The 26,670-nt window shown below is 41.0% G+C and overlaps 1 protein-coding gene and 1 non-coding gene across 2 annotated transcripts in view; one reads left to right on the top strand and one right to left on the bottom strand.

Annotated features, from left to right (window-relative positions):
• Nucleotides 1–21,490, top strand: part of MCMDC2 (minichromosome maintenance domain containing 2) — a 35,829-nt gene extending 14,339 nt beyond the window's left edge. Inside the window, exons 12-14 of the mRNA XM_055125574.1 lie at nt 4,383–4,525; nt 14,991–15,100; nt 21,222–21,490. Of these exons, the coding sequence (XP_054981549.1) occupies nt 4,383–4,525; nt 14,991–15,100; nt 21,222–21,388 (420 nt within the window). The 3' untranslated portion in view covers nt 21,389–21,490. The remainder of the gene's footprint in view (nt 1–4,382; nt 4,526–14,990; nt 15,101–21,221) is intronic.
• Nucleotides 21,491–22,137: 647 nt separating this feature from the next.
• Nucleotides 22,138–22,221, bottom strand: LOC129403063 (small nucleolar RNA SNORD87). The gene has a single exon (XR_008629050.1). It is a non-coding gene; the product is annotated as a small nucleolar RNA SNORD87 (small nucleolar RNA).
• Nucleotides 22,222–26,670: the final 4,449 nt, after the last annotated feature.

Here is a 26,670-nt window from a genome sequence, read left to right as displayed (position 1 = left end):
TAAATGATACACATATATAGTCATATGATTCATAAATGAAATATATGCATAGACAGTAAAATGTTTATTTGTTACACCACTGTCTCAATCATCACAATTTTTAAAATCTTTGTTTTAAAATATTTCTATAGAAATATTTTTCTATAGAAATATTTATTCTATATTTTATTTATTCTATATATTCTATATATAGAATAAATATAATTTATTCTATAGAAATATAATTATTCTATATAATTATGAAAAGCTATATGGATGCATTTATTTACAATTTACAGGCTACTCAAAGGATTTCCCTTATATGAATATCTTCAAAGTTCTGAAGTTTAGGATCTTCAGGTTAGGTTAGGAAGTATCTATTATGACATGTTAATTTATTTTAATAATATTGGGGGCCCACACTCGGCAGTGGTCAGGGGTTACTCCCAGCTCTGCATTCAGGAATCACTCTTGGCAATGCTTGGGGGACCATTTGGAATGCCCGGGACAAAACCCAGATCAGCCATGTGCAAAACAAATACCCTACCACCTATACTAGCGCTCAGGCCTTATTTCAATTATTTGACATGAAAATAAGTAAAAAGTATTTAGATAACTCAGATATTATGTGATGTAAATTTAGTAAGATTCTCCTACCTATAAAAAGTACTTAATTATTTACTTGAAAAACCATTTTAATATTAATTGTTCAGCAACTGTTGACATTAAAGGTTAAAGTATCTGGGTAGGATGAATAAAAGGCAAGGGATATGATAGTAGGAAGTAGGGTTCCCTGGGTCATTAAATTTTTTATACCTTCCTTCCTTGTAAGCATATTGCAACAGTAAAAGAGTGGCAAATGAGGTGGATTTCAGAATTATGAGCCTTACTATTCATAATTTACATAGGTTAGAATAGAAAAAGAATAATATATTTGATAAAGTAAGTTTATGTTCATACATAAGAGAAAAGTATGGAGCTGAAGAGATTGTAGAGGAGGTAAAGTGTTTGCCTTGCGTACAACTGATCCAATCCCCAATTCAGATCCCCAACACCAAACTTGGCCCCCCAAAAATGTCAGGGGTCACTTCTTAGCTTGAAGCTGGCAATAGTCCCTGAGCCCAGTCAGGTATAAACTAAATCAGGCTCTCCACCAATGCCTCCCCACTCCCTCCACAAACTTATAAAGATAAATTGCAGTGATGACTCAGTGACTAAAAGTACCTACTTTGTATGTGTGAGGTCGTAAATTTGAACTCCAGTGCTGCTTACATGCACAGAGCAGTTCCCAGAAGGCTGTTTGGGACCTTTGATGCCACAAAAGACTGTGCATCTCTTGTGCACATTCAGGGGTCTGATAGTTCGGCATCAAAAGATGTGTGAGTGCTGTGGCCAGGAATGCAACCCCTCCGAGCATGTCAGTCAGAAACTATGAGACCACCACAAATATATTGTGGGGGAAAAAACCCAAGCACTATAGTGTGCAACTGACATTGAGCACTGTGGCTGAGTATTCAAGCACAACCAAGCATGTGAAACCACCAGTCATTGCAATAATAATAATAGCAACCCAAAAAAGACAAGGGATGGAAAGAAGTCTCTAGGGATTAGGATACTGAATAGATAACACAATTTTTTGCCCAGTATGTCCCCTGAAATCAAAACACATATCTATGGAAACTATGGACTAGTTTTTACTAAACATGTTATATGAGTCTACTTATTTTTTAAAATATACTGTCAAAGAAATGTAAATTCTACATTTAAGTTTCTAATCAGTTGAGATTAAAAAGATACTTAAAATGAGGGATAATTTAAATTCTAGACAGAGTGGTGAAGGTTATAAGATTTTTTAGGAACTCAGAAAGAAGATATCAAGCTTGATTTTTTTTGTTGAAGGATTTCATGAGGAAAGTGGGTATTTAGTTGGACTTCAGAACAGGTAAGATTCAGATGGCAGTAAGGATGGCAATTATGGACAAAACTAATAGCAAAGATATGAAAGTAGAACTGAGGTCTCAGGGAGATACTTCAAAGGTTTGGGTGCATGTTTTGCATGCACAACGGCCCCCAAATTCAATCCTTAGCACTTTGGGTGCCTGTCTTGCGGCCCCTCAGGGCCCAGGCAGAACTGCATTACTGGCGTGAGCACCTATCAGACCTGCACCACTAAGCCAAGTATCCCCAAGAGTGGTCCCAGGTCTCTCAAGCACAAGTGCTCCCCACAATTCAAATAAAAAATTAAAATGCTTTTGTAAAGTAGGGCGGAGGTTCGCCCCTCTCAGAGAGTCTGGCAAGCTACAGATAGTATTTTGCCCCCACACCAGAGCCTGGAAAGCTACCCATAGCATATTCGACATGCCAAAAACAGTAACAACAAGTCTCACAATGGAGACATTACTGGTGCCCGCTCGAGCAAATTGATGAGCAATGGGATGACAGTGATACAGTGATTTTTATTTTTATTTTATTTATTTATTTATTTGCTTTTTGGGTCACACCCAGCTATGCACAAGGGTTATTCCTGGCTCTGCACTCAGGAAATACTCCTGGTGGTGCTCAGGGGACCATATGGGATGCTGGGATTTGAACCCGGGTTGGCCACGTGCAAGGCAAATGCCCTACCCTCTGTGCTATTGCTCCAGCCCCTACAGTGATTTTTAAAGTAGAAATGAGGGGGGGCTGAAGAGATAGCACAGCGGGTAGGGCGTTTGCCTTGCACGCGGCCGACCCGGGTTCAAATCCCAGCATCCCATATGGTCCCCTGAGCACGCCCAGGGGTAATTCCTGAGTGCAGAGCCAGGAGTAACCCCTGTGCATCGCCAGGTGTGACCCAAAAAGCAAAAAAAAAAAAAAAAAAGTAGAAATGACGGCAGGGGATTGTAGTTCATGGTAGACTTCTTGCCTGGCATGTATAAGATTCTGGGTTCCATTCCCTGCTCAGTCCCTCCCCGCTAAATGTAGAATTGAGTATACATAAGAAAAACTTTGAAAAGACCTTCTTGACTGAAACAAACTTTATGAAGTCATTGGGATTAGGATTTCATAAAGCTTATTGACAAATTTTGCAATAAGCTTTGAAGCTCAGGCAAAAATGTAAAGAAGAGTTATGGTAGTAAAACTGAAGATAATTTCCCCAGAAAATAAATCTATGCATCATGCAAAAGAGATTTGAAGAAATAGATTGGATTCTGAGTTTCCTAGGAGTTCGAAGGAAATGGAGTTTAGTATACCAGTGTTTATCAGAATTTGTTTCTATCATCCTTAGAAGGGAGAAGAAATCGGATAGCATCCGTTTACAAAGCTAGTTTCAGCAGGCCCTATGGTGAGCTTTGACTACAGAAAATTCAAGAATTGTCCTGCTTTGGATGGAAATAGAGAAGATTTAGAACACTTTCCTCCACTTGTACCTCTATTTGATATGAGCTGTCATGTGGCCGTTCCTGAAGAAACTGACCCTGGAGGCCATCACTAACAGCACTCTCAGTAGCTGGGGCAACTACTGGGGATGCTGTATTTCCATGGGATAAACTGATGTTGACAAAGTGTGAGAGGGGCCAAGCCACAGCCCCCTTGCTGGCCTCCCAGGTCTGTGCTTCCCCAAGAAGGATTTCATGGAGAGCACAAGGAGATAAAGGAAGTAAAACCCGTTCTGAGATAGATGTGATGCTTTTTTTCAGGAAAAGAGAATAACAAGGACACTGTAGGAGGCACAGGGAGTGTGTTCACAGGGGAATACTACTGCTGCCTGTTTCTTCTTTATTTATACCTTTAGACTTCCCACCATCAGTATTTCCTTCCCATTTTCTTCCCCACTGGACAGAGAGAGAGACCTTGGATTCTAAGGTCCTGACCATTTTTGACCATTTCATGGGCTGCCATGGTAATTATAAAACTGTTATGACAGTGCACATGATTTTTTTTTATTTTAAGATATTATAATGATTATATAATGATCTAGAGTTTGCTCAGCTGCCACTTGATCATATAATGAGCTAGTTTGCTCAGCTGCCACTTAAGCTGCTCTTTTCCCCTCCTTGGTTGAAACAAAGAGAAAAATCTTTGCAGGGACTATAACAATCTGATAAAATTGTGTACTACTGTAAATTAGGACTGATGCCTTGCTTGAAGCATTGCCGCTGGGAAGTCTACTAACATTACTCGTCCTTCTTCATCTCATACAAACATGCAAAACAAATACAATGAACAAAACATTTCTTGACTGAAGAGAGAGGCAAAAATTATTTAGGGTAAACATGAATATTACTGACAAGTATCTAGTCTATGATAAAAGTACCCAATAATTTTAGGATACCAGAGGTACTTAATCAATTAATTTTAAAGTGCCAGTAAACTTTGTATTAAGTGATTCTATTAATTTATTCTTGACAACTTTAATTTAGCTCCTGGCTTTTGCAAAGAATTTAAAAGTAGAATTTAGCGTGGAGGCAGAAAGAATGATTCATGGCTATTATCTAGCAAGTAGAAGAATCAGAACAGATGCAGTATGTGGATCAAAACTGTCAGCATCTGCTTTAAAATACTTGTAAGTATTCAATGCAAAGTTTTTAATCTGTTATTGCCTTTTAAATTATGTGTTCAATTAATTTAATAATTTGCCTCACTTCTTTGATTTCTAGCTGATGGATTGTTTTTGGTTTGGTCTTTTGGTTTGGGGAGCCACAATCCTTGGTGCACAGGGGCTAATCTTGGCTCTGTGCTCAGGAGTGACTCCTGTGTTGGGGAACCATATGTGGTGCCAGGGGTCGAATTGGTGTTGGCCATGTGCAGGACAAGTGCCTTACCTCCTTCCTTATCTCTCCAGGTTCTGGTTAGTAAGTTTATAATGTATCTGTTCCAAAAGAATTTAAGGTAACTTACTTCTTTTTTTTTAAGTATTATATTATTTCAACTTTCAATAACTTGTTTTAATCAAATTAATTTTATTGTATGAGATGTAGCTACAAAAAATGCAGTGATGTCAAATGCCAATAATTATTATTTAAAACGTGGCTATTTTATTCCATATATCTTGAAGTTGAATATAAAAAATATTTCTAAGCACAATATTTTTTGCACCTTGAAATACTTTAAATATACTTATCTACTATTTCTAGATAATTTTGCATGGGCTGGAGTAATAGCACAGCTGGTAGAACGTTTGCCTTCCATGTGGCCGACCCGGGTTTGATTCCTCTGCCCATCTCAGAGAGACCGGCAAACTACCGAGAGTATCTCGGCCACATGGCAGAGCCTGGCAAGCTACCCATGGTGTATTCTATATGCCAAAAACAGTAACAATAAGTCTCACAATGGAGACATTACTGGTGCCCACTTGAGCAAATTAATGAACACCAGGATGACAGTGATACAGTGATACTATTTATTTCTAGAAAAATTTTAAAGTCAATTTTCATTATAAAAGTCGGGTATGGACAGTAAAAGTCTAAAATTATAAGTAAAGTGCCTTGCTAGCCCTCCCCATTCCATACCAAAGACCCAAAAATGCTGTGCTACTTGGGCCCTGCCATGCTGGTAATTAATAAGTGGTGTTGAGGGTCTCCAGGGCTATACCCATCAATGCTATATCTGACCCTAGATAATCATTTTTAATAGCTCCTGTGCATCCTTCTAGAAATTATCCCCTCAAATAATAACAGAAAAATATGTAACTATATGATATATATTCATGGCATATTTTATTGTTTATTTATTTATGTTTATTTATGTATGTTATATATCTTAGATATATGATATTTAAATTTATTGCATATAAGTATATATGTTCATCCTAATTTTTATCAAATAAAATAATGTATGGCATACATCATACTATATTTTTTATGTCAGCACAAAAAGTTGCCTCATTCTGGGATCAGGGATATGGTTCAGTGGTAGAGCATGTGCTAGCATGTAGATTCTGTGGGTTTGAATTTTGGCTGCAAAAAAACAAAAAGAGAGAGAGGGGGGATGGGGGCCAGAGAGATAGTACAGCAGGTACTATCTTTACCTTACACATAACTGATATGGGTTTGATGCCTAACACTCCGTATGGTTCCCCAAGCCAGGATTGAGCCCTGAGCACAGAGCAGGAGTAAGCCCTGAGCACAGCCCAGTATGGCCCAAAAAACAAAAAGAAAAAGAAAAAAAGAAAGAAAGAAAACAAGATCTACCTCAGTCTATTTTAATCATTACATTAGTTTTACTACAGCAGAGTCTGGCAAGTTACCTGTGGCATATTCGATATGACAAAAACAGTAACAAGAAGTCTCACAATGGAGACATTGCTGGTGCCCGCTCGAGCAAATCAATGAGCAACGGGATAACAGTGATACAGTGATTAGTTTTACTATGTTGTGCTGTGATTATACTGTAATTAAAACAGTTCTAGGACTTAACTTGGCATAAATTAATACATAATCTCCAAATAATGATGAGGTAGGACTAGGAATAAATAATCCATTGTTATATATTATTATATTTTTATATATTATTTATATATATTTTTGTATATTTTATATATTCTTGTATAAATAAAAATGACTGGCTGCAATGTAGGTCTATAAGGAATATATTTGATTAATTTCTCCAACATTATATTTATTTTTAAATAACCTTAGAAAGAAAGAGAGAGGGGGGAGAGAGGGAGAAAAACAGAGTAGGAGTCAAGAGATCATACAATATTTGGGCATATGCTCTAAGAATTTGCCAGTTGGTCCCATGCCTTCTGAGCACCACTTGGAAGAGCCTCCACTCAAAATAAGCTAAAGATAAACCAACATAGAAACCAAATATGCTGTCAAAATGGGAAACTGAATTATGTTTTGGTGAAAAGAAGAAATGCTTTTCATTTTCTTCTTCTAATTTGTTCTTTGGTTTTAATTTATTTTATTCCCTCTCTCCCTTCCCTTCATTGTTATTGATATTGATGCAGTGTGGACTGGAGCAATACCATAGGAGGTAGGGTGTTTGCCTTGCATGCAGCCAACCGGGTTCGATTTCTCCGTTCCTCTCGGAGAGACCGGCAAGGTACCGAAAGTATCCTGCCCACACGGCAGAGCCTGGAAAGCTACCCGTGGTGTATTCGATATGCCAAAAACAGTAACAAGTCTCACAATGGAGATGTTACTGGTGCTCGCTCAAGCATATCGATCAACGAGACAACAATGCTACTGTGCTATTGATGCAGTGATGACCAGAGGGTGCACACAAGCTGGGCTGTAGCTCACACATTTTTAACTGTGGTGCTCACCAGGACTTGCAACTCAGGTTGTGTGGTGCTCATACACTAGGCCCCAGTATTCATGTGGTTTGCACTCTTTTGATTTCAGCGTTTGTACACACATTCACAAGGATGAACTCTCCTGGTTGAGGCAAACATGTTATATGGTTTTGATGTTCACTGAGAGTCAACACACTGAGGCTTAACTTCCTGGTCATGGCACTCACACATCTTTTGTTGTGGCGTTTGCCAAAAGTCACCCCTCTTTTAGTGGTGCATACATATACCTGGTATGGTACAGCCAGAAATTGCTTGCAGTGCCAAAGATCACAGATAGCAGTGCTGTCAGGCTTAAACAGCAGTGTTGTCAAGATCACACGCAGCATATGTGGTGGATTTGAACTTGTGATCATTTGCCTGCAGGGCAGGCACTCTAAGCAACTATATTGTGCGTCTTTTTTTTAAAAAAATTTTTTTATTTGCATAATGATGTCGTACTTGATCTTCTGCACTTGCACCATCAGGTCCTCGATGGATGCTTCTGATGCCAGCGTACATGCGTTGAAAGTACAGACAGTCATTTTAGTCTTTCTTCATTTTGCCAGTATAGTTCATCCCTGAGATTTTATCAGTCTCTCCTTGCTCATCCTTCTTAACGCTGCCATATTGGGGGCTCTTTCGGTGTCAGGCGGATGAGGCCCATCGTTGTTACTGTTTTTGGCTTATCAAATATGTCACGGGTAGCTTGCCAGGCTCTGCCGTGTGGGAGGGGTACCTTTGGTAGCTTGCTCGGCTCTCTGAGAGGGATGGAGGCTATTAGGGTGGCCTCCAATCACCATTACAGGTGTTCCCATGGTTCACACCATATTTGAACCCCATCAAATATGGTGCAAAAATTATGGAAAATGGGTATTAAATGTCTTATGGTGTGTTGCGTGGCTACTTTGCAGCCGCACAGCCCAGAATACAGCCTAGAGCGTGGTAGTGGCTGGGTAGTGGAGGTAGTGGAGGTCTGCCGGTGAGGTATTTATCTGGCTCTGGTAGGGTGCGACATCATTGGTCTGACCGAAATGAGAAGGCATCAATCACATCACACCATTTTCGACATTGGAGAAGAACTGTTCCTCGGAACATGCGACAATAGATGCATCGGTGGCGTCAGTGTCCTTGACAATAGGAACTTGGCCATGTGCATTGATTCATTTGAATTCCTAACAACCCGAATCGGACAATTATGCTTGAATAGATGTGGCTCACTGCCTACAGTATCTATCTTCGTCGTCTATGCACCAACATCCAACTACAATGAAGAAGAAATTGAGAAGTTCTACATGGAGCTGGAGAGGTTCTATAAAGAAGACCACAGCTTCTACAAGATCATTGTCGGTGATTTTAGTGCCAAGATAGGACCGAGAAGGTCGCCCAACTCCACATTGGGTCCCATGGCCTAGAATGGAACAAACAGGATGACTGAGTTCATCATGTCGACCAAGACCATCCATGATAACTCACAGTTCCAGAAGGCCGAATCTAAATGTTGGACATGGGAGTCTCCGGATGGACAGTTCCACAATGAAATTGACCACATCACATTCAATTGAAGATTTTGCCTGACCAATGTCGCTGTTGTCCTAAAATTCCAAATGAGATTGGATCATCATCTCCTTCGTGCAAAGTTCTACTTCACAGAGCGGGGAGAAAGGTCTGCAAAGTTTAAGTTTAGGAAGAGAACTCCCAGAATGACCACCAACTGGGAACTCGTTGGTACTATTGCGGCAATGAAGGAAGATGCTGTCATTGACATCAAGGAGGAATACAATCGCCTGGTTCAGCACCTCCATAACTGCACAAAGAATGCCGCAAGAGGGAAAGCCACAAACAGACACCTGTCTTTGGAAACTCTCGAGCTCATTTGTCAACGTGGTTTGGCACGAGCCTCAAGCAACCACAAGCTAACATCCAAGCTCGCAAAGTTGTGCAGAGAAGCGATAAAGGAAGATCTCAAAGAGAGAAGAGTAGCAGTGTTGACCGATGCGACAGAAGCCGGGCTAAGTATTTGCAATGCTCGCCTGTCCTTCGCCAACTACAAGTCCAAGATGACTTCCCTCCGACGTCCTGATGGATCTATCACATCTTCCAGAAGGGCAATGGAAAGGATTATTCACGACTTCTACTCGGATCTCTTTGACAGCCATGTCCACTTGCCCACATATCAAATTCCTCAGGATGGATATATCGTTCTCAATGTCCTCCCTTCCGAAATTCTATACGCCATTTCGTTGGTAAAGATGTGTACAGCACCCGGTCCAGACAAGGTCAGACCCAAACACCTAAAGAATCTGCCACCAGTAATCGTCAATACACTGGCTCGGCTCTTCTCATGCTACCCCTCCGTATGCAAGGTTCCATCCCAGTGAAAAACCAGCAGGACTATTCTGTTGTACAAGAATGGAGACATCCACAACATGAGCAACTATCACCTAATTTGCCTATTGTCCGTCGTCTACAAGTTCACTCGAGTCATTCTGAATAGAATAGGCAGAACACTAGATGAAAGACAACCATACAAGCAAGCCAGGTTCTGAAAAGGATTCAGTACAATCGACCATATCCACACAGTGACCATGCTCATTGAAGTTTTGCGAGAGTTCAAGATGCCACTCTGTCTAACGTTCATCGATTTAAAGAAGGCCTTCAATTCTGTTGAGACTGAAGCGGTCATCAAAGCCCTTGCCAAACAGGGCGTTCAAACTCAGTACATCAAGATACTCTGCAAGCTGTATTACAGATTCACCACCAGGATCTCACCATTCTACAAGGAAGTGATCATTGACATAAAGACAGGGTTCCGGCAGGGTGATACTATTTCACCGCAACTCTTAAGTGCCACCCTCGAGAACATCACGCGACAACTGTAATGGGAAGGAATGGAGTGAAGATAGACAGTCAGAAACTATACTACCTCTGCTTCGCTGATGATATCATTCTAATAACACCAAACATTAGCCAACTGGCACAAATCCTGGTTGACTTTGACTGCAAGTGTGAAAAGGTCGGACCGCAGCTGAATCTCACCAAAACAATGTTCACGAGAAACGAACTAATCCCTGACGTTCCATTTGCTCTCAATGGAACGAACATCTCCAAATGCAGCAGCTATGTGTACATGGATCGAGAACCCAACATGAGGAACAACTTGGCGCCAGAACTGCGCAAGAGGAAGAGAGCAGTGTGGAACTCCTTCAAGAATGTCGAAGAAGTGGTTAAGAGGACAAAGAACCTCTGGCTCCGGGCACATCTTTTTGACTCCATCATTCTTCCTGCACTAACATATACCTCAGAGACCTGGGCCCTATGCAAACAGGATGATAACGCTATTCGGGTATCCCAAAGAGGAATCGAAAGAGCTATGCTTGAAATATCATGTTTCACTCAAGTGAGAGAAGGAATCCTAAGTTCCAACCTCCATCAATGATCAAGAATCAGGGGCGCTGTCTCATTTGCCAAGTCGTCAAAAATCAGATGGGCCAGACATGTAATGCGATTGAAAGACAACAGCTGGACTTGAGCTGTTACCGACTAGATTCCATGGGATGTCAAAAGACCACCTACAAGATGGTCAGACTTCTTCATCAAAACCCTGAATGAATGGTTTGAGGCTCTTCATGTTCCTGGAGTGAGCAGATATCATTGGGCTCCACTAGCACACGATAGGCATGAATGGAGACATTACTGGTGCCCGCTCGAGCAAATCGAAGATCAACAGGATGACAAATGATGACAAGTGACAAGTGATTTGCATAAAGTTGTTCACAATACTTGATTTCATGCAATATTTCAACACCAATCCTACCACCATTACACTTTTCCACCCACATTATTATTTTGTATTGCTTGTTAAGAATAGTATGAGATATGTGTGAGGGTCTATCTCAGAGTAATTCAATAAAAAAGTAAAAAAGAAAAATAGGTGATGTCACGCAGCTGCAAAATTCTAAAATTTTAAATAATTGGAGTCCCTCTCTGTAGCGAGCTGATCTGTTCCGAGATTCATTTATGAGTCTCTAAATCATGGCCATTAATCGCTTATGTGGCACCCAGAGGCAGTTTGTAGGAGTGACAGCCAGGACCCCGGAAGGGCAGGGTGATGGAAAGGGGCAGCCTGTTCCTGGCTCTTTGAGGCCTGGAGTTTTCAGTCACTGGTCCCGCATACCTGGGCATTTCATCAGATTCATTCTCTTGCGTGAGGAGCTTGGGAAGAGCCTGTGAATATCAGCCGTGAGGATGGCTGTAATTGGGTTCTGGAGGTTTGTGCCTCCAGGGTTCATTTGGAGCAGGTGGAGGGACAACACCTGCTCCCATGTGAGGCACCCCATGAAATCAGCCTGGCACAAAGTCTGGAGACATCTCTGCTGTGAGCTGCACTGTGCAGAGATTCATTTCTTTTTGCCCCACTTTCCATTTCCCAAATTATTATTTAATCACTTAATTATTTAATTACTTGAATTATACTCTTATATCAAGTGAAAACTTAAGAGCTTTGAAAGTGCTATTTTCATAACTTGTTCTCTGTAGTAAAAAATATTTTAAATTTAAACTCACTTAACCTCAGATAACATATAACTATATTGACCTAAAAATAAAGTTTATTTGAGGGGATCAGCTGACAGTTTATTAGCAAAAATAGCCTGCTTTATAAGAGGGAAGCCATAAGTTCTTCAGTGCTGCCTACATGCTCTGCGCCCTACAGCTCTGCTTTCTAAGACCCTTGAAGCACAACAGAGTATGTTATTTCTGGAGTGCAGCCAGGTGTGCAAGAGAACCACAACTAAAGTTGAGCGAGGATCACAATAGGGGTGCAAGCACTACAACCAGGTGTGTTTGTGCCATTCTGATGCTATAGCAAGAGTAAAATGGAAGGGTGTGGGGAAATTAAATGAAGCAGAATTAATTTTAATATGACATTAAATGTGATAACTATACGTAAACAGCATGGGTATAGCACAGAGATAGGTTTTATGAAATAGAAAACAGTTCTGCTCAAAAGAATCATAAACTTTGAATTTTTCTTCTACTTCTATAGATTGTTGTCTAATAACACCAACTTTGTTTTTTAGAGAAGGGGAGTTGAATGATACTCTCTTCTTTTCCCCTGAATGATTCTCCACATATTCTGTCCAAGTTAGTATTTTTAGAAACAGCTTAGTTGGGAATATCAGGGACAGGATAATTAAATTTTTAAATAAATAACACTAGAAAAATCACCAACAGTGATATTATCTACTATAAGAAAAGTAATAAGATAAATTTAATGGACCCAATTAAGTCCCAACTTCCCCAGTACAAGTATGAGTGGATGATAAAAACTGATGTGTCCTAATATTACAAATATTTGAGATTTATTTCCATAATATGCCTAATATGAGCAGACAATGTAATAAAGATGTTACTAATACTCTGGTTGGGGTAGTAGAATGTAATGTCAAGTAATTCCACCTTACCTCTCCTCTGTTGGTCAAAAAACCTGTAGAGAAAAAGAACATTACCAAATCTGGTAGTGAGATTTTAACCAGGATGCTACATATTATGTGTGTCTTGGCATATTAAAGGAATTAGAAATATATTATAAAAAAGAAACATAAGGTAATTATAAAAGTTTTCTTTGACTATTTGAAGAACTGTCACATTTAAGAAGCAGTAGGCTTGTTCTGTAGTTCCAGAATACAGAACCAGGTACTAGTGGGTGGAAATTACAGTAAAACCAATTTCAACTTACATTTATGTAACTTTTGTAGATGAGTCACAAAATTTTCAAATGCTTTATTTGAAATTACAGAAGCTATGAATTATTTTTAATTCCCATTTTATAGGTTTTCAAATATATCATAAATTAAATAATTTAAAAATTAAATAATTTATATAAAGTCATACAACTAGTAAATTCTAAAGATTTAACCCAGGTTTTCTGTTTTCCAAGTCCAGTTATCATTCATGTACATTATATCTGCCTCCTGAGAACTTAAGGGAAGATTTTCAGTTAAAAGGCAGACAACCTCATAAGTCCTAGTGAATCTTAGGAAAATTTCAAGAGACTGGGCAGTTGTAAAGAAAATTCAGTTATTTTATTGGAGTTTGAGCTCTGAACACTAAGATCTCTTCTAATGTTGAAATTTTATGATGCTGTGATAACTTCAAATAAAGAAAAATTGAAAGAAAATACCAAGTATGTATATTTAAGAGATATTTAGGTTAAGCTTTTGAACTGTATATTTATCTGAACAGAACTTGGGGGAGGGGTTTAGAATAATAAAGAGAAGTCAGGGTAGAAAACTAATTCCTTGATAATATATCAATATACTTGAAAGTTCTGGAATAGTCTACTCAAACTAGAAAACAAACCCGTAAGACAATTTTTTTTTAGTGTCTGCTAAACAAGAAGGATGGAAGTAGGAGGAAAACCGGGCACTTTGAAGTGGACAAAGGTGAAGAGACTGGTGTCAGTACATTGTAATCCTGAAACTCAATCATGAGTACTTTGTTCTTTGTAATTTATGATGATTCAATATAAATAAATCACTTGTATCACTTGTCATCCCATTGCTCATGGATTTGCTTGAGCGGGTGCCAGTAACGTCTCCATTTGTCCCTGTCTCGTGCTACTGTAGCCCAATGGCGTCTGTTCGCTCCAGGAACGTTAAGAGCCTCAAACCGTTCATTCAGGGTCTTGACGAAGAAGTCTGACCATCTCATAGGTCATGTGTTCTTTTGACATCCCGTGGAATCCAGTTGGTAACAGCTCTAATCTAACAGAGCTGATCGCATTACATGTCTGGCCCATCTGATTTTTGACGCCTTGGCAAACGAGACAGCGTCCCTGATTCTCAATTGTTGACAGAGGTTGGAACTTCAGATTCCTTCTCTCACTTGAGTGAAATGTGATACTCCAAGCATAGCTCTTTCGATTCCTCTTTGGGATACCCGAATAGCGTTCTCATCCTGTTTTTGTAGGGCCCAGGTCTCTGAGGCATATGTTAGTGCAGGAAGAATGGTGGAGTCGAAAAAATGTGCCTGGAGCCAGAGGTTCTTCGTCCTCTTAACCACTTCTTCGACGCTCTTGAAGGCGTTCCACACTGCTCTCTTCCTCCTGCACAGCTCAGGTGCCAGGTCATTCGCCATGTTGAGTTCTTGACCTAGGTACGAATAGCTGCTACATTTGGAGATGTTTGTTCTGTTGAGAGCAAATAGAATATCAGGAACTAGTCCGTTTCTCATGAACATTGTTTTGGTGAGATTCAGCTGCAGTCCGTCCGACCTTTCCACACTCACAGTCAAAGTCGACCAGCATTCATGCCAATTGGCAAATGTTTGGTGTTGTTAGAACGATGTCATCAGCGAAGCAGAGGTGGTGTAGTTGCCGACCATCTATCTGTACTCCCATTGCTTCCCATTCCAGTCGTCGCATGACGTTCTTGAGGATGGCACTGAAGAGTTTCGGTAAAATGGTGTCACCCTGCCATTTTTTATAGGGAGGGACCAGCTACAGTAGATAAATGAGGAATAGGGAGAGTCCAAGTACAGCAGATAAGGGGGAGTAGGCAGGGACCAGCTACAGTAGATTTTTTTTGTGATTAATTTTTTATAAATAAAATAAATAATAAAAAATAAATTAAAATACAATTGCTTATAATAACCTATGAGTTGGTTTTATATTGACAAAAATATTTATTACTTTTATAATAACATATTTTGATTGGCATCAATTTTTTTTTTTTTCAATTCTCTTTTTTAGAGTGTCTCTTTCTGAAGCCCATGCTCGACTGAACTTAAGGAATAAAGTCATTAAAGAAGATGTCGTCATTGCAGCCTTATTATTTGAGACATCTCTCACATTGAAATATGGTAATCTATGAAATTTTAATGATCCTATATATACAAATATTTAAACTTAAATATCTTCAGTCTATTAAAATATTACATATGTATTAAGCATTCTCTTAAGGGAATAATAAATTTTATCAGTTAAGAAAGACCTGTTTAAACATGAAAACTTCTAACTGTTTATATGAATTGTCATCACTATTTAATAATAGTTTCTCTTTTTTTTGCGGGGGGGGGTGGTCACACCTGGCGAGGCTCAGGGCTTACTCCTGACTCTGCACTCAGGAATCACTCCTGGCGGTACTCCAGGAACCATATGGGATGCCAGGAATTGAACCCGGTCCACCATGTGCAAGACAAACACCCTACCCACTGCATTATCACTCCAGCTTCTGATAATTTCATGTAGTGCATGATTTTCTCTATACTTGAACTTTCATGTAGCTTTAAGAATGCTGGGGGGAAAATAATTTTTAAGATATCATCTTTTGGGGCTGGAGTGAAAGCACTAAGGGTAGGGCGTTTGCCTTGCACGTGGCCAACCCGGGTTCGATTCCTAGCATCCCATATGGTCCCCTGAGCACCGCCAGGAGTAATTCCTGAGTGCAGAGCCAGGAGTAACCCCTGTGCATCGCCAGGTGTGACCCAAAAAGCAAAATAAAATAAAATGAAATAAAATAAATATTGTCTTTTAAAAAAATAGAATGCAACATTTAATTGTTCACAGTAAATATATAACCAAGGAAAAAAAGCAATCATCTAGCACACTACCTTTTCAGTATTGCTGTGATAATATAATTTATTCAACCACTAAACATTTACTTAGTAATTTTGCTAAGAAAAACAGAAGAGTTGGAGCTGGAGCAATAGTACAGGGGGTAGGATGTTTCCCCTGCACGTGGCTGACCCAGGTTTGATCCCCAGCACCCCATATGGTCCCCTGAGCACTACCAGGAGTCATTCCTGAGTGCAGAGCCAGGAGTAACCCCTGAGCATCGCTGGGTGTGACCCAAAAAAAAAACAAAAAAAAAAAGAGAAAGAAAAAGAAGTTTAAAAAAATTTATTATTGTTCTTTTTGTTTGTTTGAGTCACACCCGGTGGTGCTCAAGGCTTCCTCCTCACTTTCTGCCCAGAAACCATTCCTGGTGGGACTTTGGGGACCATATGGTGTATTGGGGATCAAACCCAGGTGGGCCACGTGCAAGACAAGCATCATACCTCACTGTACTATTTCCCTGATTCCAGAGAAGAATTCTTTTGGGGAGGCAGGTAGTGGGGCTGAGGGTTGGGCTACACCCAAGGGTTCTCAGGGGTTACTCCTGGCACTGCGCTCAGATATCACTCCTGGCAGGCTCAGGAGATTATATGAGATGCCAGTTATTGTACTCCAGTTGGCCACATGCAAGGCAATTGCCCTACCCACTGTACAATCGTTCTGGCCTAAGAAAAGAGTTCTTCAAATAAAAATAAGGAGAGTGTTTTTGGTTTTGCTTTTTGGTTTTTTTTTTTTTTTTTGGCGTCACACCCAGTGATGCACAGGGTTTACTCCTGGCTCATGCACTCAGGAATTACTATTGGTGGTGCTCAGGGGACCATATGGGATGCTGGGAATCAAACCTGGGTCAGCTATGTGCAAGGCCCTACCCGCTCTGCTATTACTCCAGCCCAAGAGAGTTATTTTCATTAAGTTTTTGTTGAACCAGATGAGGCATTAATTTTGATGAGAGATTATCAACCTTCAAACCACTCTTTGCTTCCAGTGCTGAGACTTATATATGAACACGGACTTTTCTGTATATATATTTAGTACTTGTTTGCTATATGTTTATTTTTTACTCTAATAACTTCACAAAGATCAATTACAGCTTCATTCTATAATTGTCTAAACCAAGCGTTGTTAAATAGAATCTATGATCCCATGGAGTCTTAGAGCCTATGAACCCCGAAGTTAGATGTAATCTGTATTTTTATGTGTTTGCTTTTTCCCTTTGTGCTCAGAAAGATGAACTATAAATTTTATGTCTTAGAGGTTCATGTCTCTCAGAAAAGGATACTTATTATTCTGAATTAATTTTCCAAAATAAAATTATGGTTCCTATCTTATACTAAATAGTAAGAAGTATGTTTTATTTTGACTTTTTTTAATCTTCTCTTATTGTTTATTTAAAAACATATTTGAGGGCTGAGGAGATAACTCAGTAGGTTAGAGCACATGCTTTGCGTTCTGGAGCCGAGGTTCAATCACAGGCAACACATGGTCCATTTTCACAGCTACTCCTGAACGCCGGGAGTAGCTCCCAGACAGGTATGACCCACACCCACCCCACCCTCTAAGGAAGTTCACAGCAGCTTTTCACTTCCGTTTGAGTGTCCATGCAAGGCAAGTACTGAATCACTGAATTATCTCTGTAGCCATTCTCAAAATACGTGTTATAAAATCAAAGATACATTAATTTACCATAAGTAAAATGCTGCTTATTTTACAATAACGTCAGTTAAGACATAACTAGATTCAGTAAGAATACAAAAATGTGTCCCTGAATTAAAAAACTTGGGCACTGTAATATTAAGGACTTCTGTGGTAAATATAACAAAGGATTTTCATTTGATTGTTAGCACTGTAGCACTGTTGTCCTGTTTTTCATTGATTTGCTCGAGCGGGCACCAGTAACGTCTCCATTGTGAGATTTGTTGTTACTGCTTTTGGCATATCGAATACACCTCGGGTAGCTTGCCAGGCTCTGCGGTTGATAGATATTAGTCAAAAAATTTTTTGATTTTTTTTGGCACACCCAGCATATCACTCCTGGAGGGGCTCAGGGGACCATATGTGGTATTAAGAAACGAACCAGGGTCAACCACATGCAAGGCAAGTGTCTGGCTTGATGTGACACCTCTGATCCTAGACTTTCTTGAGGCACTTAGAATATTCGATGATGTAAATAAGATTATGTGTAGGGATTTTGTTTGGCTGGTTTAGATTTTGGGGCCACATCCAGCAGTGTTCAGTGGCTGCTTCTAGCTCCCGGGGACTAAGCTAGAATTCCTATATACTATACATGTGATTCAGCTCTTTGAATTATCTCCTAGGTCCCTATGTAAAAGTTTTTATCTTTTGGGTATGTTTTGTTTTCATAATGAATATGTTAGGTAAGTCTTTATCTTTCCAGCTGGGAGTTTGCTCACAAGTGGTACTCAGAGGCTTAGGGGTCACTTCCAGAGATTCTTTGGTAGCTGAGCCAGACGATTCAATGCTTGAGCCCCAGGATGCACTGGCGCTTATGCCGTGGAATGTTAAGAAGCAACAGAGCATCTCTGTTAGTGTTTAGGACACAGGGCTACATTTAGGAATAATCAGAGAACCATGTAGTGCCAGGGACAGAATGGGATTGGGCACATGCAAAGTATGAGATTTAACCTCCCACTATCTCTCTAGCCCTTGATTTTTAAGTCCTAAGAAAAGCGTTAAAAGCTCCTAATGGGGTCAGAGCGATAGTACAGTGGGTAGGGCCTTTGCCTTATAAGTGGCTGACCCAGGTTCAATCCCCAGCATCCCATATGGTCCCCCAAGAACAGCCAGGAGTAATGACCGAGTGCAGAGCCAGGAGTAACCACTGAGCATTGCTGGTTCTGACCCAAAAAGAAAAATTTTAAAAAGCGTTGGTTTTAACATAGCCAGAAAAAGAATTCTATATATTTTTTAATGCACAGCCAATAGGAAATACTCATAAACTAAATTTAAGAGTTGGGTGGGGGAGGGGGGCATGGAAGGCCAAATGAAAATTTCTACCATGAGTGGATCATAGTGCCATTTAGCAAGACTGGGAAGAAAGAAAACGCCGGCAAAAAAAATAAAATTATAGGTATCAGTGTAACATCCTGCAGGGATATAATCAGAGGAATCGGGAACTTGAAGAAAATTTTAAGACTTTGAGAAATCACCAGCAAAGAGACTGAAAATCAACATCTAAATGTAGGAAGATACATCTTGAGGTAAAGGATGAAACAATTGGCTTAAAGAGGAAATGAGGGGGAAACCACAGAGGGACTCATGTGACAAAGAATCTCTATAATGTTGGCCATATCACATCAATTGAAAGGTTGTTTCTGGTAGTAAGTTCAATTTTAAGTAAGACCTTCATTATGTTGAAAAGTTTCTCATGAGACTTCAGATCTTAATTAAACTTAGGTCTAAAACCTTTGTTTACCAAAATGATACATCTTGAAAAGTATTATTCTGACCATCTTGAAGAGGCCTATCCTTCAAATATACTAGATTATATGATGTGCAGTAGAGGACATTAAAGCTTCTACTGAAATATCAAAGGAGTAAAGTATTAAGAAAGAGAATGGGCCAGGAAGATAGCTTAAAGGGTTAAAGCCTTGCATGTGACAAGCTCCCCAATTTTTAGTTGATTTTGTATTTTGGGACACATTTATTGGTGCTGCTGGGGTTATTTTTGGCTGTGCTTGGGAGTCACTGCTGGCAGTGCCCGGAGGACCATGCTGTGCCAGGGATCAATCTCAGACCTCCTGCATGCAAAGCATGTGTTCAGTGCATGCCCTCTCTTGCCCTAAGTTTGATCCCCAGCTCCACATGGCCCCCTGAGCCCCACTGGAGTGGTCCTGGTGACTCCCAGAACTACTGAATCTAAGCAGCACCAAATATCAGGCCCAAAATTGCCAGGAGCATTTCGAAGGAGGCCTCCATTTAAAAAAAAAAAAGTGAGGGGAGAGAAATCACTTTATATTACAAGGAAGACAATGAAGAGTTTGGTATATCTGCTGTTTATTTATTTGGTATATCTGCTATTTAGTCCTGTTTTCTATACAAGGTCATCAGCTTGAACGTACAAGCCCCTATGCTTTACAAAAAATTGTTAGTATCTTATGATACTGGTTGTTACACAATTTTTTTTCTATTGTCTTTGCTAACCCATATGGCAAACATTGTGAAAATTCATCTTCCTCAAACACTGTCAGTGTTTTTGAGGCAACTCCCAACGAATTGATTAAGGGGTCACTCCCAAGTAAGTGAGATTATGCAGTCCCAGTGATGAAACATGAAATTTCTGCATTAAAAGCATACTTTTGGTCTTCCTGGCCTGTCAAGTGGTTTGGGGAGAAAGGGACCACACCCAGTGGTGGTCAAGGATCTCTCCTAGCAGGGCTGGAGCAATAGCACAGCAGCTAGGGCATTTGCCTTGCACTCGGCCCACCTGAGTTGATTCCCAGCATCCCATATAGTCTCCTTAGCACCGCCAGGAGTAATTCCTGAGTGCATGAACCAGGAGTAACCCCTGTGCATCGCCAGGTGTGACCCAGAAAGAAAAAAAAAAAAAAAAGATCTCTTGGCAAGGCTGGAGACCTGGTTATAAAGGACCGGAACTTCCACAATCCTGTTTTGTTTAGCCTCACCCCAGTGTTTTTTTTTTTTTTAACTGAATGGTGCTTTAGTGGTTTTTCTTTTTGAGTCACATCAGGCATTGCACAGGGGTTACTCCTGGCTCATGCATTCAGGAATTACTCCTGGTGGTGCTCAGGGGACCATATGGGATGCTGGGAAAAGAACCCGGATCCACCACGTGCAAGGCAAACGCCCTACCTGCTGTTCTATCACACCAGCCCCTTTAGTGGTTAATTAGTGCACCACCCACAAATACTGACCCCCAACCATTCACTTGATGTTAAATGATTATTTCAGTATTTTTTTTTTATCTCCAATTGGTCTTTTATTTACCTGCCAAATTTTGGCTTTAAAATATAAACCTTGTGGGGGCTGGAGTGATAGCACAGCGGGTAGGGCGTTTGCCTTGCACGCGGCCGACCCGGGTTCAAATCCCAGCATCCCATATGGTCCCCTGAGCACTGCCAGGGGTGATTCCTGAGTGCATGAGCCAGGAGTGACCCCTGTGCATCACCAGGTGTGACCCAAAAAGCAAAAAAAAAAAAAAAAAGAAAAAAAAAATAAACCTTGTTCTGCCAACGGTTGACATTTTGTTTGCCTATTAACTACATCCTGGGTCTCAAATAACATTTGGACTAGTCTGTTTAAAGTCAGAACTTGATTCGTTTTGTTGATATTTCAATTTCATGCTTAGTATTCTACTAAATATTTATCATACTTTTCTCCTTCACTTAGGGGCTGCTGTATTTTGTGTTGCTCCAAATGCACTATTTCCATTTGAACAATATGATGAAGAATTTTTAGAACGGAGGGATATCTACCTGACTCAATGCCAGCAACAGCTTCATCAGTTTATTGTTACTTATGGACCTGGGACAGCTACTCTTGCTGGTGATGAATAGGAAATGAGAAACTTCATTCTTTTGTAAGCAGTATGCCTGTGCTATGAAATCATGCTTCTATCTTAAAAAGCAACTACATGCTATGGCTCCTAAATCATTTTTTTAAAGCACTCCAAGATGCCAAATTGGGAAAAGAAACACAAAGAAACACATTTTTAGGTAAAACTTCTGAGAAGGCAGAGATATCATGAAAATACACTAATAGGAAAATAGTATGAATTAAACACCTGATGCACTTTAGAGAAAATTTTATTTCATAGTATTGAAAATATTCAGAGCATGTATTTTTGTTATAAAAATAATTTATACATTTACATATTCCAAAGTGATTGATAATCAAATATTTTTATCTTTTGCTTCATCACGTGTCTTCAATTTTCCCTTCCAAAATGTAGCACGTAATACCTCCAAGGGAGAAAAAAAATATCACAAAATCAAGATAGAAATAGGAAATCAGGACTAGGGGTAGCTCTTCATACCCATTTGAAAAGGGAATCTATGCGCTCTCCCCCCTACCACCTCCCTTCCCGTTATGGAAGGTCTTTAATTCTTTGGGACTTTACCAGATTATATGTATATACACACATATATTTGGGTGTTGCTTAACAACTTACCTAAGATTATGTCTATTTCCCAAACTCACAGGTAAATTCTTGGATCGGTCACCAGCAATTACCTATGAGTGGGGACAATTAAATCCATTAATCTAAAGCTTCATTACATTTGGTTAATTCTTTTCATTATAGACTACTGGCATCTCAGTCTCAAAATAGTTCTTCAAAGAAACCCTCTGCTGGGTAAACGGCAAAAGGTGATATCATCATTGTGCCAGTTAAGCTTATGTCAAAATTTATTAAGCCAGGAACAGAAATATCCAGAAATAAAAACATAATCTAATGGTAACTTTTGGTACCTCACATGCAGTTGTGTGCTGTGTGGTTCACAGCAATCCTCTATGCCAAGTATTTATCATGATGACTTCTATGCACCTTCACAGTGAGAGGCTATGTTTCACCTGGAAATAAAAATCACACTGTTCTATAACAACTGTTTTTACTAAGATGGAGATTGAAATTGAACCCAGGGTTTTACAAAACAAGGCTTCTTAATAGGAACTATATCCAGTCCTTATTTTATCACCTTATACACCAGAAGTCCAATTAAAGTCTTCCATCCTATCAGTAACCACACACTAACCATGCTTACATTCCTTAATTCCAACTAATTTTTCAATTAGAACTATTCAAAATCATGTCTTTTGGTGACAGGACATCAAAGAAACTAGTGGTGGGCGCCAAAAATCTGATACATATAACAAACATGTACAACTCCGATAACTTAGCAAGTAAAAGGGAGGAAGCATTCAGAGATAATACAGGGAGGTTAAGGCAGTTGCATCCCTTGAAACCTGGTTAGAATCCACAGAACACCACTGGGTGTACCCTGTCTCCAAAGAAAAACAAATCCTTTTCAAAAGATTAATTCCTAACATTCCTTTAAATGATCTTTTGAAATTGGAAAATGAATATTATAAGGAAAAACATTGTATAATTCTTTACCTTGGCAATATAATTTTAAGACACAATGGTCTTAATGATCATGCAACTATTGATTTTCTGTCTCAGCTTAACAAGGATGAGCTATGAGCCTGGTTAAAGGTTAATTATCAAAAAAAAAAAAAAGACCCTCTTCAAAAAACACAATGCCAAATTTAGTTTTACACACATAGTGATGGCATTCTTATTGAACGATCCAGAGAATGAGTCCCAAGTGCCCTGAAAGACAAAACACCCCAGGAGGATAAATCACTGAACCAGATGGCTACTGGAAATGATTTAAGATATATCAAATGTTGAACCTTGCAAAGACAATTTGTCATTGTCAAGCCCTGAAAAGCTGAAAATTATCTCACATAATCAGTATCTGGAATCTTATTATAAATCCTAATTCAGTAATCAGGCACTATGCAAAATCCAGTTTTCCTATAAGAGAAGTTATATACACACAAACACATATACATGTGCATCTGTGGTAACTGCCGCCCTTCCTCCTCCCTCCCAAACCAAGAAACTGGCCACAAATTTCCAGATGGCTAAACCTTAGGAGCAAGGCAGGAGAATGAGGTAGGGCACAAACAGCTGCTACCGCCTCGGTCATATTCCTGCTCCTGTATGGAGTGGGGGACCAATTTTATCCGTTTGAAACACTAATAAAAGATACCAGGTTCTCAAAATAGCCACCACCATAATCCCTAGCAGAAAACAAACAGCGCGTTTGTTTTGCTACTGAACTGTTCACATTCATGCAGAGGAAACGTGCCTCCCACCTCCCAGGTGAGTGTCTTTCTACTATCAAGCCCAGAAAGCCGCGTTTGGGGCTCAAGGGCCGTCTATATGGTGCAACCTTCTCTAGATTTAAGGACCAAGTAACTAAAGACCAGGATCCGGCTTAGCGCCGCCAGAACGGCGCTGCGAGCAGCTGAAAAAGCAGTCACAGGTAAGGGCCACACTGCTATCGAATTATCACTCCCCCACTATAAAATGATCCCTAGAGACAAATAGCCACATACTTGTAGGGCCGCACGGTTTCCTGGGGACACAAAACGGTGGCATCGAAGGCCAGGAACGGGTTCCGGGGCCACCCACCGACCCATTCCTTCCCGCCGCGTGGGGACCCGTAAGATTAAGACCCTTAACTATGATACCAGCATTTGCAACATGAGTCTGGTGGTTACTTACAAAAACGCACCTTAAACGGGAAGAGCTCGGAGCGCGCCAACAGGGTGGGAAGGAGGGTTGCGGTAGGCGCCACCCCTCCCTCCCGACCCCGCGGCCACCCGGGCGAGGGGCAGGCGCCATTGCAGTGAAGGCCCCGGGAGCCCCCGGAGCCTGGGACGCACATGGGCTCCGGGGAGGTCGGGTCCCGGCAGAAAGAGGATAGCTAGGGGGACAAAACACCAAGAGCCCGGAGATCTGCACACACGCTCGGTGCAAGTGCCGGCCGGAGGCCGCCGCACACATTACCTCCGGCCGCAGCCGAGCGGAAAAGGAAGCGCGCGGTGCGCGAGCGCCTCTTGGCGCGCCTGGTGCCCCGCCTCTTCCGGTCCTTGGACCCGCCCCCGGAAAGCGCGCTGACTTTTGCGCCACGCAGGTTAATTTACCGCTTACCTCGTTTGGTGTCCTGCGGTCGTAAAACGTACATTTATATTGCGGGTACGGGGTTGCGCAGGGCTGTGGAATTACCATGACGTCTTTTTTTTTTTTTAATGGAATTTTCATAATGCTTTGTTTCTGTGTTTTTGTTTTTGGACCGCACCGGCCGTGCTCAGGAATCATTCCTGGCGGATTCCGGGGCATGGCCCCGAGACGGAATCCGGTTCCATTGGGTACAATGCAAACTCACTGTTACTGTCATCCCGTTGCTCATCGATTTGCTCGAGCAGGCACCAGTAACGACTCCACTGTGAGATTTGTTGTTACTGTTTTTGGCATATGGAATACCCCAGGGGGAGCTTGCCAGGCTCTGGCCTGTGGGCGGGATACTCTGGGTGGCTTGCTGGGCTCTCCGGGAGGGGCACAGGAATCCACCTGGGTAGGCTGTGTGCAAGGCAAATGCCCTACCTGCTGTATTATCACTCTGGCTCCTAATGCTAGTGAAAATTAGTTTGTTTCGGCATATAAATGATTGCTCATTTGTATGTGTCCAAGCTAGCTGAAAATGTGGAAAGAACGTTACTCCGGTCAGTGTTAGAGCTCAGTGCCCAGAACTTTCCCTCTTTGTAGAGTGCTGTCCCAGCAGCGTACCAACCAGTGAGAGTACCAAACCGGAAATGTACAAGCAGTGCCAAAGGTGCTTCACAGTGGTCAGCCCTGGGCTTATCCCCACTAAAGAAAAAACAAAAATATATGCCAAGTATGAAGTAACTGCAACCAAGATTATGACCCCAATCCGTGGCAACAACCACAAAGGGAAGAGGTCTGGCAGGCATTTGCTTCAAATGGTAGCGAACATACCATGTCCTGAGGCTCTGGGTGGAAGGTTGGGGAGGGGTCCGGGGTTGGGGGGAACAGCCATCACCACCCCCACCCCCTTCCCCCCATCGTTGCCCCCGCCCCCCCCCCACACACACAAGTTCTAGCTACTGGGATGGGCTCAGAGCCCATCGTGTGAGGTCATCATCTTGGGACACATTTTCATATACATATTAAGGGTCTAGTATTTCTAGTTGGTTGTATTTGCTTATACTTCCTCACATGAAATTATCTGCAATCATAGAGGAACTAGAGGCAAAAATGTTTTTCCTTAATAGCTATAGTTATTTATTTTATTGATAGTAACAGGGTTTAAGAAAAAGCCTTTTGGTCCAGAGCCATAGCATAGCTGGGCAGAGCACTTGCCTTGCATGTGTTTGACCAGCACAGCATATGGAGCCCTGAGCCCCTCCATGAGTAAACCCTGAGCGTCCATGAGTAAAACCTGGAACCCCCTCAACGATTACCCCAACCCCCCACCAAAACACCCCCCCCCAAAAAAAAACTTTACCACTCATGGCCCATGATGTTGCTGTGATAGTAGAGCATATATCCTGAGTATTGCATGCCTGCTACCCAGCTCTGCTGGGTATAACCCTGGTGGCCCTGAGCACTGCAGGGAGTGGAGGGCTTATAAAAAATAAAATGTAAGTAAATAAATGTTTTTTAATATATGGAGTGAGGGAGCGATAGCACAGCAGGTTGGGCATTTGTCTTGCATGCGGCCGACCCGGGTTCGATTCCTCTGTCCCTCTCGGAGAGCCCGGCAAGCTAGGGAGAGTATCCCGTCCACATAGCAGAAGCTGGCAAGCTACCTGTGCTGTATTATTCGATATGCCAAAAACAGTAATAACAAGTCTCACAATGGAGAAGTTACTGGTGCCCGCTCTAGCAAATCAGTGAACAACTGGGCGACAATGACAGTGGAGTGAGGGAGATAGCTCAAAGGACTGGAGCACACAGTTTGCTTATAGGAGCCTGGAGTTACCTGACACCATACACAGTGCTGCTAGGAGCACACCCTCCTCTGGTGCCGAGGGGGAAAAGGGAGCAGCCCTGAACACTTCTAGTGAGAAAAATTCAACCAAAGTCAAACCCAATCCAAACCAAAAAAAAGGCAAAAAAAAAAAAGCACTCATAAATCTCTCATTAATATTTTTGTTTTGTTTTGTTTTGGGGTCACACCCGGCAATGCACAGGAGTTACTCTTGGCTCTACACTCAGGAATTACTCCTAGCAGTGCTCAGGGGA

This window comes from Sorex araneus, chromosome 2 (assembly GCF_027595985.1).
Source record: "Sorex araneus isolate mSorAra2 chromosome 2, mSorAra2.pri, whole genome shotgun sequence".
Taxonomy (NCBI): domain Eukaryota; kingdom Metazoa; phylum Chordata; class Mammalia; order Eulipotyphla; family Soricidae; genus Sorex; species Sorex araneus.
The sequence above is the reverse complement of the archived record's forward strand: the minus strand, read 5'-3'. Positions and strand labels throughout refer to the sequence as shown.